Raw genomic sequence first — 13,275 nt, forward strand, 5'->3', positions numbered from 1 at the left:
CCTCCACTACAAAACTATTGAAGAACTCCCACCCCACCACCCTCCACTACAAAACTATGAATCTAACGATATGTATTAATTTTACCCAAATTACGTAAACACTTATGGTGACCAGCCTAATGAGTTTGTCTAGTTCCAAGGTGTGGTTCTAATTATTTGAATCACATACAGTGAATTGAATCACGTGATTTGAACTCACAATCTCCCCAGTGTAAAGCTTGTTATTGGATGACTCGGTAACTATAATCGTAATATTGTGGGCGCAGTATACAAACTGATGACCTTTGACCTTGATGATCAAGTCTGACGTGCTCGTTGTCTGAGATCTGTATCGTTGACGTACAAATACTCGTACTAATACTACGTATGTAGGTTACGGTCACAGGCGAGTGTTAAGGAGCCCGAGTACTATCTAGTAGATTACAGACTCATGAATAATTACTAGGAACTATTATTTGTTCTTCGATGACCGTCAATCTTTTTTGCTGTTCTTTTTTTTATCTCCTTGCCCTGGAGCTATGCATTATGGGAAATAAACATATCAGGAGCTTCTTCTTCTCTAACAGTAGGTCTTTGCATTGTATTGTGTAATCATTGTTACAAAGGGCCTAACATTATTCATTCCCACAATGCATTGCCAGAATGCATTGAATCATCCGCATCATAGTCAAAAATTGTATAAAATTATGCGTAAACTTGTCAACGCTATATAACAATCTTCAAGTTTATACTTCGCATAAATATACAATTTTTAAATATAAATATTCATTGAGGGTTAGTCTATATTTAGCTCAGATATTGTGTTGACAATGATGTTTGCCCAGACGACGATAGGGCAAGCCGCGATGGACAAGTGTCTATCAACACTAGTGTCCCACAAGGAACCGAAAGCGAGGCTGATGACGGAACTTTTTCGCCCAAAATTACGTCATTAAATGGTTCATTATTTTTGTCAGAGAGATACTACATACATGTCAGGTTTACTGGTGATTCTGAAAATAAAATTTAAATAACACAATCTAGTGACGTTAGCCCATCCCATGACCCTAATGTAAACATAAGCCTAATTTGTTACGGTGGCAAGGCTGTCAGTTTGACCTGGCCGGATTAGGAATAACCGCAATCATAAATATTCACACAATCATTTGTTTCCAAGGATACACATCGATTGGAAGTTAGTTCCAGACTAGCTGGAGGTGACGTATTGTCACATGTCACCTGACTTGACCTTTGGAGCTTTGGCCGAGGACAGCACTTGAAAGAACAATAGTGTACATCGTAACCCCACCACCCTACTGTACAGAGAGGAACACAGTGGACAGTTTTACTCTAAAAAAAAACACTTTTAATAATCACAATCATACCTAGTCGACGCTTCCCAAAGATCGGATTTGATGATTATCTCACAAAAAGGTTTTACCTTTTTTAATTGACTTATTCAGGATTCAAGCTTATTATGTATAAGTTAACGTTAGTATCTTTTTTTTAGAAAATAATTTATTATTGCACTCAAGGCATAGTTCATAAGTTCGTACGTTAATAGTTACATATTTTAAAAAGTCACGTGATAATGTCTGTAATAGTCTTCTGAACAAATAAAATTGACATAATTTACTTGTCAAATACAACATTTTTGAACAATAATATTGTTTTTCCAAAGCGGCAATGGCTATTTTCGTTTGCCCACGGTTAGAGTTGTGGTCCGGTCACGTATCAGCCATACATTGACCGTTGATGGCGCACCATCTGTCTCTGACGACATTTGTACACATTTGTATATGGGACCGTGGGAGTCGTCAGATGGAAACTTAACCCGTGAAATACCCGTTCACGTCATAGCTACTTGTAGTACCTCTCGTCCGTTCGTGTTCGTTGTGGGAAAAGTCCATCTAATTGAAACTGGGAAATTTCGTGCTAATTCTATCCTGTTTTGATACCAAGTGCGTAGATAAATTATTCAGTCCTTGAATGACCACTACATACTAGACTGCACTGGGAAAGCATAGACCTGCGACTTGTAGAGGAAACTAACGAAACCCTGAGTGCGACACTATTAACCTTTGGAATTCGGTAGTGCCTACAACGAACAAAACATGGAATTCCCGGTAAGAAACACTTATTTATACAAATAATTGCTTTTGCTTTTGGTGCTACAGTTGTTGTTGTTGTTGTCGTTGTTGTCGTTGTTGTTGTTGTCGTCGTCGTCGTTGTTGTTGTTGTTGTTGTTGTTGTTGTTGTTGCTGTTGTGTTCTTAACGTTGATATTGAGTGTTATGACAGATTGATGATCTGTCCAGCGAAACAAGCAAGACATCGTAAGTGATAGATGCAATAAAAAAAACAGCAGTGCAGAAATAAAAGCAAACCAAACTAACAATCAAATTGAAACATAAATTCACCAACACCTGTCAACAAAAATAACAACTTCGCTGACGATGTTTGCTCAGTTCTAGCTCTGTCAGTTTCCCTTTCTCTGTGACAATACGAGATTCTCTACCTTATTTTCAACTTTCACTTTATTTTTGTTGAATCCTGACAAATGAAATAACACTTTTCCAGGGAAATCCCCATTTCCTGATAATCTGACCTTTAGACCCGTTTCTACGAATTTTGTATCTAACTAGGGTGACGGTCAGACGACTGAGGGCGCTGCATGTGGTGACTCGTTTGCGTTGACGTTGTACGAACACATCTCTTCGAACGCAAATGAAACGAAAGTGAGTGTCCGTTGTGGTGATATTACAATGGAAGCTGTTGATGCTATAGCTAGTTCTACAAATGGTCATTTGATACATGAAGATGGTATAGCAGCTGCTATAGTCAAAGCTGGTGGCAGTAGCATCCAAAAAGAAAGCGATGATATAATTGAAGAAAGAGGACCATTGGACATTGCTGAGGTTGTATTTACAAGTGCTGGTAATCTACCATGTAAATACATATTACACGTTGTAAGTCCACCATGGAATGCAGACTTGGCTCGTGACGTCACAGACATGCTGTACGAATGTTGTATGAATTTACTGACAACGGCAAATGATGATGCTCAAGTGACGTCACTTGCTGTTCCCACAATAGGAACAGGTAAATTATCTGTAAAGTACTTAGCTATCCATTTAGCCGTCCATCTATTAAGTATTACCCTACATTCCATCAATGTATGTATTCATTCATTCATCATTCAAACCAACCGGTCAACCTACCTTCTATCCATCCCACTCGCAGACATCCATGCATCAACCCAATTGGTCCATCCACCCTTCCATCCAAGTGCAACCACCCATCAATCCATCCATCCATCCATCCATCCACCTACCCATCCACCCATCCAGCCACCTACCCACCCACCCATCCATCCAGCCACCTACCCACCCATCCATCCATCCATTATATGTCCATTCATCCACTTTAAGTCGACATTTCGGTCAGACTAAACAGAAGTCAAAAGTCTACATATCCATACTTGAAAGTGGTAAATTAGATCTCGAGGTAAAGGCTTTGTTTGTTAATGACACTCCTAGCATTGATAATAATTAGGTGGGGATTGATTCTTGGACACAACTGAACCAGCTGTGGTGTGAAAATTGACATCTTTGAAACCGCTTGGTCCAAATTATAGTCAAAAATCGTAAACATATGCAAAGATGTATGTCAAATCTCTACTGAAAAATCACGAGTCAAAACTACATGTTTTGTAAAAAGGGAGTCGAACCAGAGTATATGTACCAACCCATAGGCGTGTCCCATCCCCCGGGTCCCCTCCCCGGGAAATTTTCCAAATGTGTGACTCTGACAAATCGTTTCTATATAGTAAACGCTAGATAAATTGTGTTAGAAGTAGTTATACAACTCATTATCACTGCTATTGTGTTACAGGTATCTGCGGTATACCAGTTCAGATATGCGCAGAGACCATGTTGAGGGCTGTGGTGGCGTACACCTCAAACCCAACCACCAGTAAAGACAAACTCAGAGATATTCGGTTTATTGGTCTGGACTGGGACACGATGGAAGTCTTTAAATCAGTGTTCGAAGATATGGATCGCGGTACGCAGGCTAGCGTAGAAGAAGAGGCAGAACCCGGTGATAATTTTCTGGAAGACTAACAATGCACAAACTCTTATTTCTACCATTGACAATTCTTTGGGCCTAGGAAACGTGACTATGATTTGACTTGGGGAAACTTGATGGTTGGTTTTATGGAAACTTGAAGTTTGATAGCTACAAGCTACATTTGAAATAATAAGGTAAAAACGCTTAGTGCTCTAACATGGTCGAGTAAGGTAAAACTTTACAGACTCGTTACATGTAAGAGCCTGAGGTCGGTAACAATCTTAGATTTTGTTGAAATACTAATATACACAGGCAGTGTTAAATGTCGTCAAAACAGATAGAGAATTTAGAGTAATGTTCAAGGAAAACAAATGACCTACTGGGTATCAAATAAATACTACTGGTGACAAACCAAGATAGTTTAAAAAACATACTATAACTTCGAAAACTTAGTATCATACATTGAGTCGTGTATAAGTACAGATGGTCATTTACTTACACCATAGACAGTAGAGAAATGTCACTGTCTGTGTCTTAACATCCCGAACTGAATAGGCCTAGTAATTATCTGCTAACCTTCAAAACGTACATAATTTAATCATTCTGTGTCTCATTTTGTGTAAAAATTAAAGACGTTTATTACTATGGCTGTATCACTGTCACTGTCTTTATTGAGAATTATGTTATTTACATCAAATATATTATTCAATCCATTTGTCAATTTATCAACAATTGTTAGTATGGTGAATAAAATAACAGACGTTGCGCTATCTTTAGTAAGTATACGCTTTTAATCTATTTTCTCTCTCCCAAACCATTACCATCCATTATTTGATTGATAAACACTGAACAATTTGAACATTATATTAAAATATCCTGATTACACACTGCTGAAGTCTTGACTAGTCTAGAATAGTCCTTTGATTCAAGCAATAAATAAAAACAACAACTGGTCTTGAAATAATATAAATTAATATATAAAAAACAAATACCAAATACTACAAATAACATATATTTGACAAACCCCTTACTATAGTTGATCACAATGTCTTGAAATTATTAGAGTCAACAAGTGATTTGGGCCACCATATAAATTTTAAGTTTCTCATCGTAACACATTAACACTCGATTGCGTGATCAGAGACATTAAAAGAAAAGAAACATCGGTACAAATTTGACAAATATCACACAGAGCTGACATTTAGCACAGCCCAACGTCATCAGATAAAAACATCGACGATTTAATCTTCATTGAATATTGTCATGTGACCATCATCAGTACTAAAAAATATTTCACCATTACTTTGCACAACGCCCTCATCTTTCAAAAACGACATTACTTCGTCTACAATTTTCTTTGACGCGAACTTTCTGAAATGGAGAATTTGAGTGAGGAAATCTAAAATGTGGTTCCCGTCTTCAGATGTGTCTATGAAGCATTTGCTGATCTCGAACGCCTTTGGTTTGCTTACAACAGAGATGTGAACATCAGGAAGTCGATGCCGTAACATGTCTACCATGTCGTCTGATCCGAAGAAACACATATTGGGATCGTTGTAGTGTTTTCCCAGTTTACTGAACAATTGTCCATAGGAACCTGTAGGAGAAGATACAAAATTATTCTAAAATTACGATAAAAAATGTCTGACATATTTCGGAACATTGGATCTTATTTACTAAAAATAGCAAAGTTCATATCTGTTTATTTCGATTTGACCTAACGATCTACAAAGATATCCTACTCGTCAGCAAAGGAGCGAGTATAGCGTTATCTAATAGATTTGGTTTATCTACTAATCTCGAGTTAATAACTTGAGTATATAACTTATAATTAAGCATAATATTCAGATGTTATCACCAGAAATTTATGAATTCTTTTGAACCATCTGTTTTTTGTACATGGTCAAGTGTGTTTGTAAATGTCGTGACTGCAAAACTTGTCTATGTTATCATTTTCTGTGTTTGCAAATTTGCTCTTTTAATTTATTTTAGTTAATTTTTTGATGTTGGTTGGACACGAGTAGAAGTGCTCGGCATCTGTTTGTTCATTCCATTCACAGGTTATCTTTTGTTGTTATAGTTGTATTTTTATTGTTTGCTAGTTCCTACTTTTTTGTAATATGTATGGTTTTTCAGTCTTGTCTAGTCACATTGTTAATATTTTTTCATTATTGTGTAAATCACGTTTTGCCTGTGATGAAGAGTAATAAATAAAAAAGAAAATAAATAATGAGATTAGATGAGGAGAATTAGATCTATAACATTTCCTGTGACGTCAGAAATGAACACATTGACAATTTACATTTGACGTGGTCTGAGATAATTAAGTGGGAGAAAGGTTGCCTTTCATAATGAACTTATATTTAGATTTAATGACGTCATTAGAAACTTGACGTTAGAACAATTGAAATAAAGACTTCACATCTGATTTTGATGCCCAAAGCTCTGGTGTGATGTGTCTCGCTGTGAGTGTGGTGAATTCTGCATTGTAACTAAAATTACCATTGATATTTCTTACAAATATTTTCAAAAAAATGACGACTGGTTCAATTATAACAATGTTGCGCATGCGCATAGGCCTACCGTACTTTTGGGAAAGCAATGATCTTGGTTGTATAAGTTATAACATCTGAATGGTCTCTACTTACCACCAACCATTATATTTAGTAACCTTCCACCACGTTTTAACATGTGATACAACTTTACCATTGTAGTCTCCGGGTCAGCAAAATAGTACGCAGAGTGTACAATGTGAATAATATCAAAGATGGCCTTTTCATTCTTTTCAATTCTTTGTAGATATTCTTCTATCGTCTCGACATTGAATTCAAAGTCCACATTTTCCCATTCACTCTGTGAATGCTTAGCAACGGTGAGTTCTTGGAATTTCTGTACTTCACTTTTCACAGGATCAACAACTACATAGAATATCTGTTGAAATTGTTTGGAAAGATCACCTATGACAGGTATGTCCATCATCCCTGTCAAATGAAGCATGGTACACTGTGTCAAAGGTCAATGTCAAAAAGTCACACCTTACGATAAACCAGACACGATAAATCTAAGCGATTGGGTAAGAGTGTGTAAGTAAGTGATCGGGAAGGTATACCCATTGGAAGGTGAACACAGGGATGTACAACAGAAATAGGCCTCTTTTTCATGAAAAATCCCTAAACTTGAGTTCACTTTACCCATTCAAAAAATTCCAAAACATGGCGTCGATTGACGTGCACCGTGTCATCACCTCTAATACCCCTAAGGTGTTAGGACGCCACAAAGGGAACCAAGTGCGTGGTATTAGTACATATACTAGTAATTTTCAAGTCGGCGTTCACTCGTCTCGTTCTACATATTTCCTACATATCCTTCTAAGACAACACTTACTAACATAGTTCAATCATATAGAGGAAATGAACCATCAACAGTTAAAATCTAACACATTCTATGCTGACACAACGACAATCTTCACAGTTGTAACTTGGACAGAACCGTGACTTTAAAGGCATTTGCCTTACGACGATGAACTATCCCATCGCAGCCAGTTATATAAATATAAATATTACCTACCATTACCGGCTCCTACTGCCAGAACATGTAGCGTATCATTTTGAACAAATTCGAATGTCTGCATAGTTTCTCTAAAATATCTTCGGCGCTGTCCCGTCATGGCGTATTTATTTGCAACCTCTAGCGTTTTGAAGTACTGCTCCGGGAAGTGGACAATTGACTTTATTTCCATCGCCATGGTATCTAATGAATACAATAATAGTGTTGCAATTATAGAACTGAACTTAAACTTCGAATTCTTTGTCAACTTCTTTGACATATTATTGGTGATTGTGTAGGAGGGCAACGATAGCCTAAATACACAGTCTGTAATATTGACACTGTCACTGACTTATTATGAGTAACCAGTAAGACACATCTAAATCTCAAAGTTCCATTATCACCGCCCCCCCCCCCGCCACCCCCTCACATTGTCCTGTGTTGACGTACAGACTTATTCTCTCACTGGTTACTGATAGATCAGTGGCAATGTCAATCAACTTGGGTGGATGCTAATACTGGTTACTGATAGGTCAGTGGTGGTGTCAACCAACGTGGGTGGATGCTAATACTTGTTACTGATAGGGCAGTGGCAATGTCAATCAACTTGGGTGGATGCTAATACTTGTTACTGATAGGGCAGTGGCAATGTCAATCAACTTGGGTGGATGCTAATACTGGTTACTGATAGGTCAGTGGCAGTGTCAATCAACGTGGGTGGGTGGGTGGGTGGGTGGGTGGATGGATGGATGGATATTGGAATATCAAACCTTTCGGGGATTAATGTTTAAAGTCCAAAAATGTATTGAAACGACGTTCAACAACTGGTACACCTCTCCTAACGTATTTAGATATGATACAACAGTTAGATTTGGTAAATTTAGACACTTAAAAAAGCTTCAATATCCATATCAAATCATATGTTATCATATTGTGTTTGTGTCGATTTGTTCATAAATATAAGTACGTTTAATACACTGACTTGAATCTCAGACACCTAAAAGAAGTGGTCTGAGCTTGAATGGTAAAATGAAATCGTAGTCACAGGCTAATAAGCGAATTTAAATGAGAAAGCTTTCAGTAATTCAAATCAAAAGGACAAGAGTAATCTATTGCCTAAATTCTGACCCTCCTCGGTTCTATTTTCTGAAAAGTGATGACCCTCCTTCAATTTCCTCTCTCTCAAACTTGGCCATCCCCACAAAAGTTATAATGTGGTAAGAAGTGGAAAGGACGACGGGAAACTTAAACAGTTTTATCTAAATACATGTAAATACTATATGCAACTCATTTGGTATCATAATCATGTCGACGTCTGCATTTAAATTTGAATAAGTATACTAGTGATCCAAACTGTCCATCAGGTGGTAGATCAAATATATAACTCATTGCACGTTATACCTGTGTACTATTGAGTGCATTAACATGTTTACGCATGCGTAGTTCTCCATGGATGTTAGCCATTGCCCTAATATCTATCGACTTCTCTTCTTGAACTGACGATATTTGTTACGAATAAAATAACTAAGACTGTCACAGTTATTTTCCGACTGCAGACCAAGCATGATCCTGAAGTTATAGAGTCTGAATGGTGTACGAGTTTGTATGTATGGTGTGGAACGACTTTCGCTTCCCCTAAGCGACATAGCATAACATTGCAGGTGTCGTATCCACGAACACAATAGTATTATATAACACCCGCACATTTACTTTGGGTTTTGAATATTTACTTTTTTCCTTAAAATTCGATTGTCTAAGTTTGGACAGTGCCAAGTAAATGTTGACAACATCACAATTTTGTCACATAAATGCTACTTTGAAATTCTTATTCTATAAGGTCTCAAAAACACCTTTTGTCCAGATATTCTAAGTGAAAAAGTAGATGTCCAAAACCCAAAGTAAATAAATGTGCGGGTATTATATGTATAACGTAGTAGGAGTAGAATTGAATTGTATTATATGTAGAACGTAGTGCTAGTAAAAGTTGAACCCGACACGGAACACATACACATATGTTTGTGGGTAGAGGGAAGTGGAAAGTGAGTATTTGAATCCAGCAGGAGGGTATGTCTTAAAATGTAAACTTAACTGTGTCAACATACTAGAAATTCGTTAACAACGAGGATCTGTTTGTTTCTTTTTGTTCTCTGCCCACGAAAGAACACATGCAGTGGCAAAGGAATAATGGCACCTGACATATTGCAACTAAAATAAGATGTATCTAAGTCAAGAAAAGTTGTCAGCCGACGGTCAATACTTTTTATCCTTGACACCATCCCCGAACGAGATGAACGTTTACACGATCTATCTCAAAAGTATCTCAAAACTATATCTCACACCGCAACTTGTACACTCAACTGTATCGATCATCTAAATGCTTAATGACAGACATATTCACTGTCAACCTAGGGATATATATACCGAAGATATGTTTGATCAAAGTTCGTGTTGAAGTCGTTACGTTGCCTAAAAGTTAAGATTATAGCTACCTACATGTTTATCCGGTAGACTTCTCGCTGACGATCTTCACCACTGACGAGATATCAAGAACACCACACGTATCGTGATTGGAGTTGTTTATTTACTGACAACAACACCACCTACGGTGTGGACCATTTGATATCCTGGGGGAGAGGGCTTGGAAGATTAGGGGAGATGCCAAATGGAGTTGCTTGAAAAAAAAATCAGGATAAGAGTGGATGATGGGAAATAAAAGATGGACCATTGCTGCTAGAAAAAAATATCTTGGCAGGGAAATGATGCACAAGTTCGAGTGTACTGTTCAACCTGCTTGTACCTCTCCAACCAGGACACTTGTCAAATCATGACAAACGTTTTCAAACACATGTCAGGGACCAGTCAGTTTCGTTAGCATATGGTACATAAATATATATATATTTGTTCTTGTCTCTGTTTATTTCATAATTTTTTTAAATATTACTTCATGTAAGGGTTCAAACATAACTCTACATAAAAGTATACAAATACATATGCTTGGGATGTATCAAGAGACAAAGCGTTTATGTTATATTTGAACGTATATTTTTAGCCATTGTCGAAGTTATGGTTTATTGTATGCACATACATTTGTTGTATGGAAATTTAAATACAGCAGGGTGATTCATGATTTCGTTCAGTTGTTGAAAATAAGGTGACCCCCCCCCCCTTTATTCACTTTGTAAAAATGATGACCCCCCCCCTCTTCTTTGAGTCCCAAATTAAGGTGCCCCCCCGGCCGTAAAAACTGATCGCTCCCTAATGAAGTACACGTACGAGTAGAAGTTGAACCCGACACGGAATACATACACATATATTTGTGGGTAGTGGGCATGTGGATCCAACAGGAGGGCATGTCTAAACTAAAACATGTCAACATAGTTCATTAACAACGAGGGTTGGGGGTTATGTTTTCACCTATGTGAGGATCTGTTTGTCTCTGTTCTCAGCCCACTATAGAACATATGCACTGGCAAAGGAATAATGGTACCTGACAGATTGCAACTAAAATAAGTTGTCAGTCAACGGTCAATACATTTTAGCCTTGACACTGTCCCCTTATAAGATGAACGTTTACACGATCTATCTCAAAACTATCTCATACTGCAACTTGGCATTCACTCAACTGATATCGATCGTCATAATGATCGCAAAGAGTGATGATTATAGCTACCTACATGTTTATCCGGTAGACTTTTCGCTGACGATCTTAACCACTGATGAGATAGCACGAACACCATACATATAACTATATCACCAAAGTTAACTCTAGTTACAATATCCAGTCTGTCCATCATAGACACATTTCACCTAGTAAATGTTACCCCATTGACCCAGTCCACGTCACCCTTCTATGTCCACTGTGACGGATTTACCTCTGTTCAACCATAGAGTGGAGAAGAAACATCTCCATTGTCTATGGTTCATCTGTATGTGTTACAGATGACATATTCATAATTGTTAGTAGATTCCACATTTTGACTACATTGTGCCCTACTTCGACTGAAAAGTGATATCAAGGACATGGAATATAGATCACAAGAGCATACTTAAGTCTGTACGACAACTGTTTACATTTCACACATTCATATTAATCATTTACAATGTTATTTGGAATAGTCATTAAGGCATGGCAACTCCTAATCAAGACTTAATATGGTTTGCCTTGATTATTCAGTCATACACATGCATTATGTAAATTTGGACATCAATGAAAATACAAGGTAGTTTGCCCTTAGAACAGAAGCAAGGGGCACTTCCAGGGAGTCGAATGAACGAAGCTTGAATCACGATTGTGCCTCAGTCAACCCAGATGTATAATTGGGGACCTGGTAGGATAGAGGTTGTGTATGGTATACTATAAAATATTCCTAAGGACGGTCGGTTTTATTCCATTATGCTATGACCTTATATGAACATATAGTTCCACGATGCAACAAATGATTTTTTTAAATTACGCCCTCTACGGATGGAAAATAAAATAAAAAAGATTATAAGGTCACTGATGGTAAAATGATGACACCATGGGTGTACTAGGCTACATTTATTACATTTTTGCTGCAATTCGGAACTTTTACTGAAACAAGTAGTTCATACTTACATCCTGAATCTGTTATTAAGCATCACAACTTAAAGATGCAGTAGCGGCAACTTTAATGTGTTTTTTTAATGTTCTATTAGGTACAATAACTTACTCGTAATATCGTAACTCTTAACAGTATTGCATCACCTCAAGGTAAACATATTTTAGGTAGTTGTATACAAATCAAATCAAATTGAATTTGAGGTCCATACGGACACATCATGCAGCGCCCTCAACGATTTAACCGTATTCCTGTACTTCTTATGGATAATATCAACCACCGATTAATGTGTACAATGGCTAATAATTTGTACTTTGACAATATCAGTGAATTATATTGCGGTTGTTAGATTGAAAAATGATATTCCAGTTACCACTAGTGTAATTTTAGCGTGACATCAGATTCAAAATCAAGCTTTTGCTCAAAATTTAAACAAGTCACTACTGTAACACTACCTAGGGATAATATTGACCATAATTAACAGATACAATGTATTTTTGTAAGTGAATATATCTTTGGCTACTTGATGAAAAAAATGTTACAGTTGCATCTCGTGTAGGTATTAAAAGTATCACTAATATGTACAGACACACTTGTTGTGTTTCAACCGATCGACCGAGCCATCATTTTCAAATTGTTACAATGATAACAACTAAGATAGATAGGATTGGCATCACCATCTTTATACTCGACTCGTTCTCAATAGCCAGTAGTAAACTTACAATCGAACCAGTGAACGGGATAACAGTGTTGAATATATGGCAACTGACTTCATATATAGCGAAAATCGCATCGATTTTATCATAATTATTCTTTTGACTAGAGAAATATTGATCCTACAGTTTTAATATTGTAGTAAAATATTGAACGAATGAATAAAAACGTCATATGGAGATTGTAACTTCGTTGCGCATGCTCAGAGCATGTCTTTGCACAAATACTCATAACACTTCACTACATAGTATTTCTGACGTTTTATTCGGCATTCAATCAATGTACACATGTCCACAGTTATGTCGTTTATTATGGTTTCAATCATCTTTCATATCTTTTTTTTAAAGAAACTAATATCCGACGGAACATTGAAGATCAAACAACCA

At 37.1% G+C, this 13,275-nt stretch overlaps 2 protein-coding genes across 2 annotated transcripts; one reads left to right on the forward strand and one right to left on the reverse strand.

Annotated features, from left to right (window-relative positions):
• Nucleotides 1-1,775: 1,775 nt before the first annotated feature.
• LOC144450711 (macro domain-containing protein TTE0995-like) lies at nucleotides 1,776-6,482 on the forward strand. Its single transcript, XM_078141379.1, has 3 exons — nucleotides 1,776-2,105; nucleotides 2,624-3,080; nucleotides 3,873-6,482. The coding sequence occupies exons 1-3, from the start codon at nucleotides 2,094-2,096 to the stop codon at nucleotides 4,100-4,102; spliced, it is 699 nt and encodes a 232-aa protein (XP_077997505.1). The 5' UTR covers nucleotides 1,776-2,093; the 3' UTR covers nucleotides 4,103-6,482.
• Nucleotides 5,291-7,794, reverse strand: LOC144450937 (histamine N-methyltransferase-like). Its single transcript, XM_078141696.1, has 3 exons — nucleotides 7,617-7,794; nucleotides 6,698-7,030; nucleotides 5,291-5,646 (listed from the first exon to the last, which is right to left on the reverse strand). The coding sequence occupies exons 1-3, from the start codon at nucleotides 7,792-7,794 to the stop codon at nucleotides 5,291-5,293; spliced, it is 867 nt and encodes a 288-aa protein (XP_077997822.1).
• Between the last annotated feature and the right edge of the window lie 5,481 nt (nucleotides 7,795-13,275).

The sequence above is a fragment of the Glandiceps talaboti genome, chromosome 20, assembly GCF_964340395.1.
Source record: "Glandiceps talaboti chromosome 20, keGlaTala1.1, whole genome shotgun sequence".
NCBI classification, from domain to species: domain Eukaryota; kingdom Metazoa; phylum Hemichordata; class Enteropneusta; family Spengelidae; genus Glandiceps; species Glandiceps talaboti.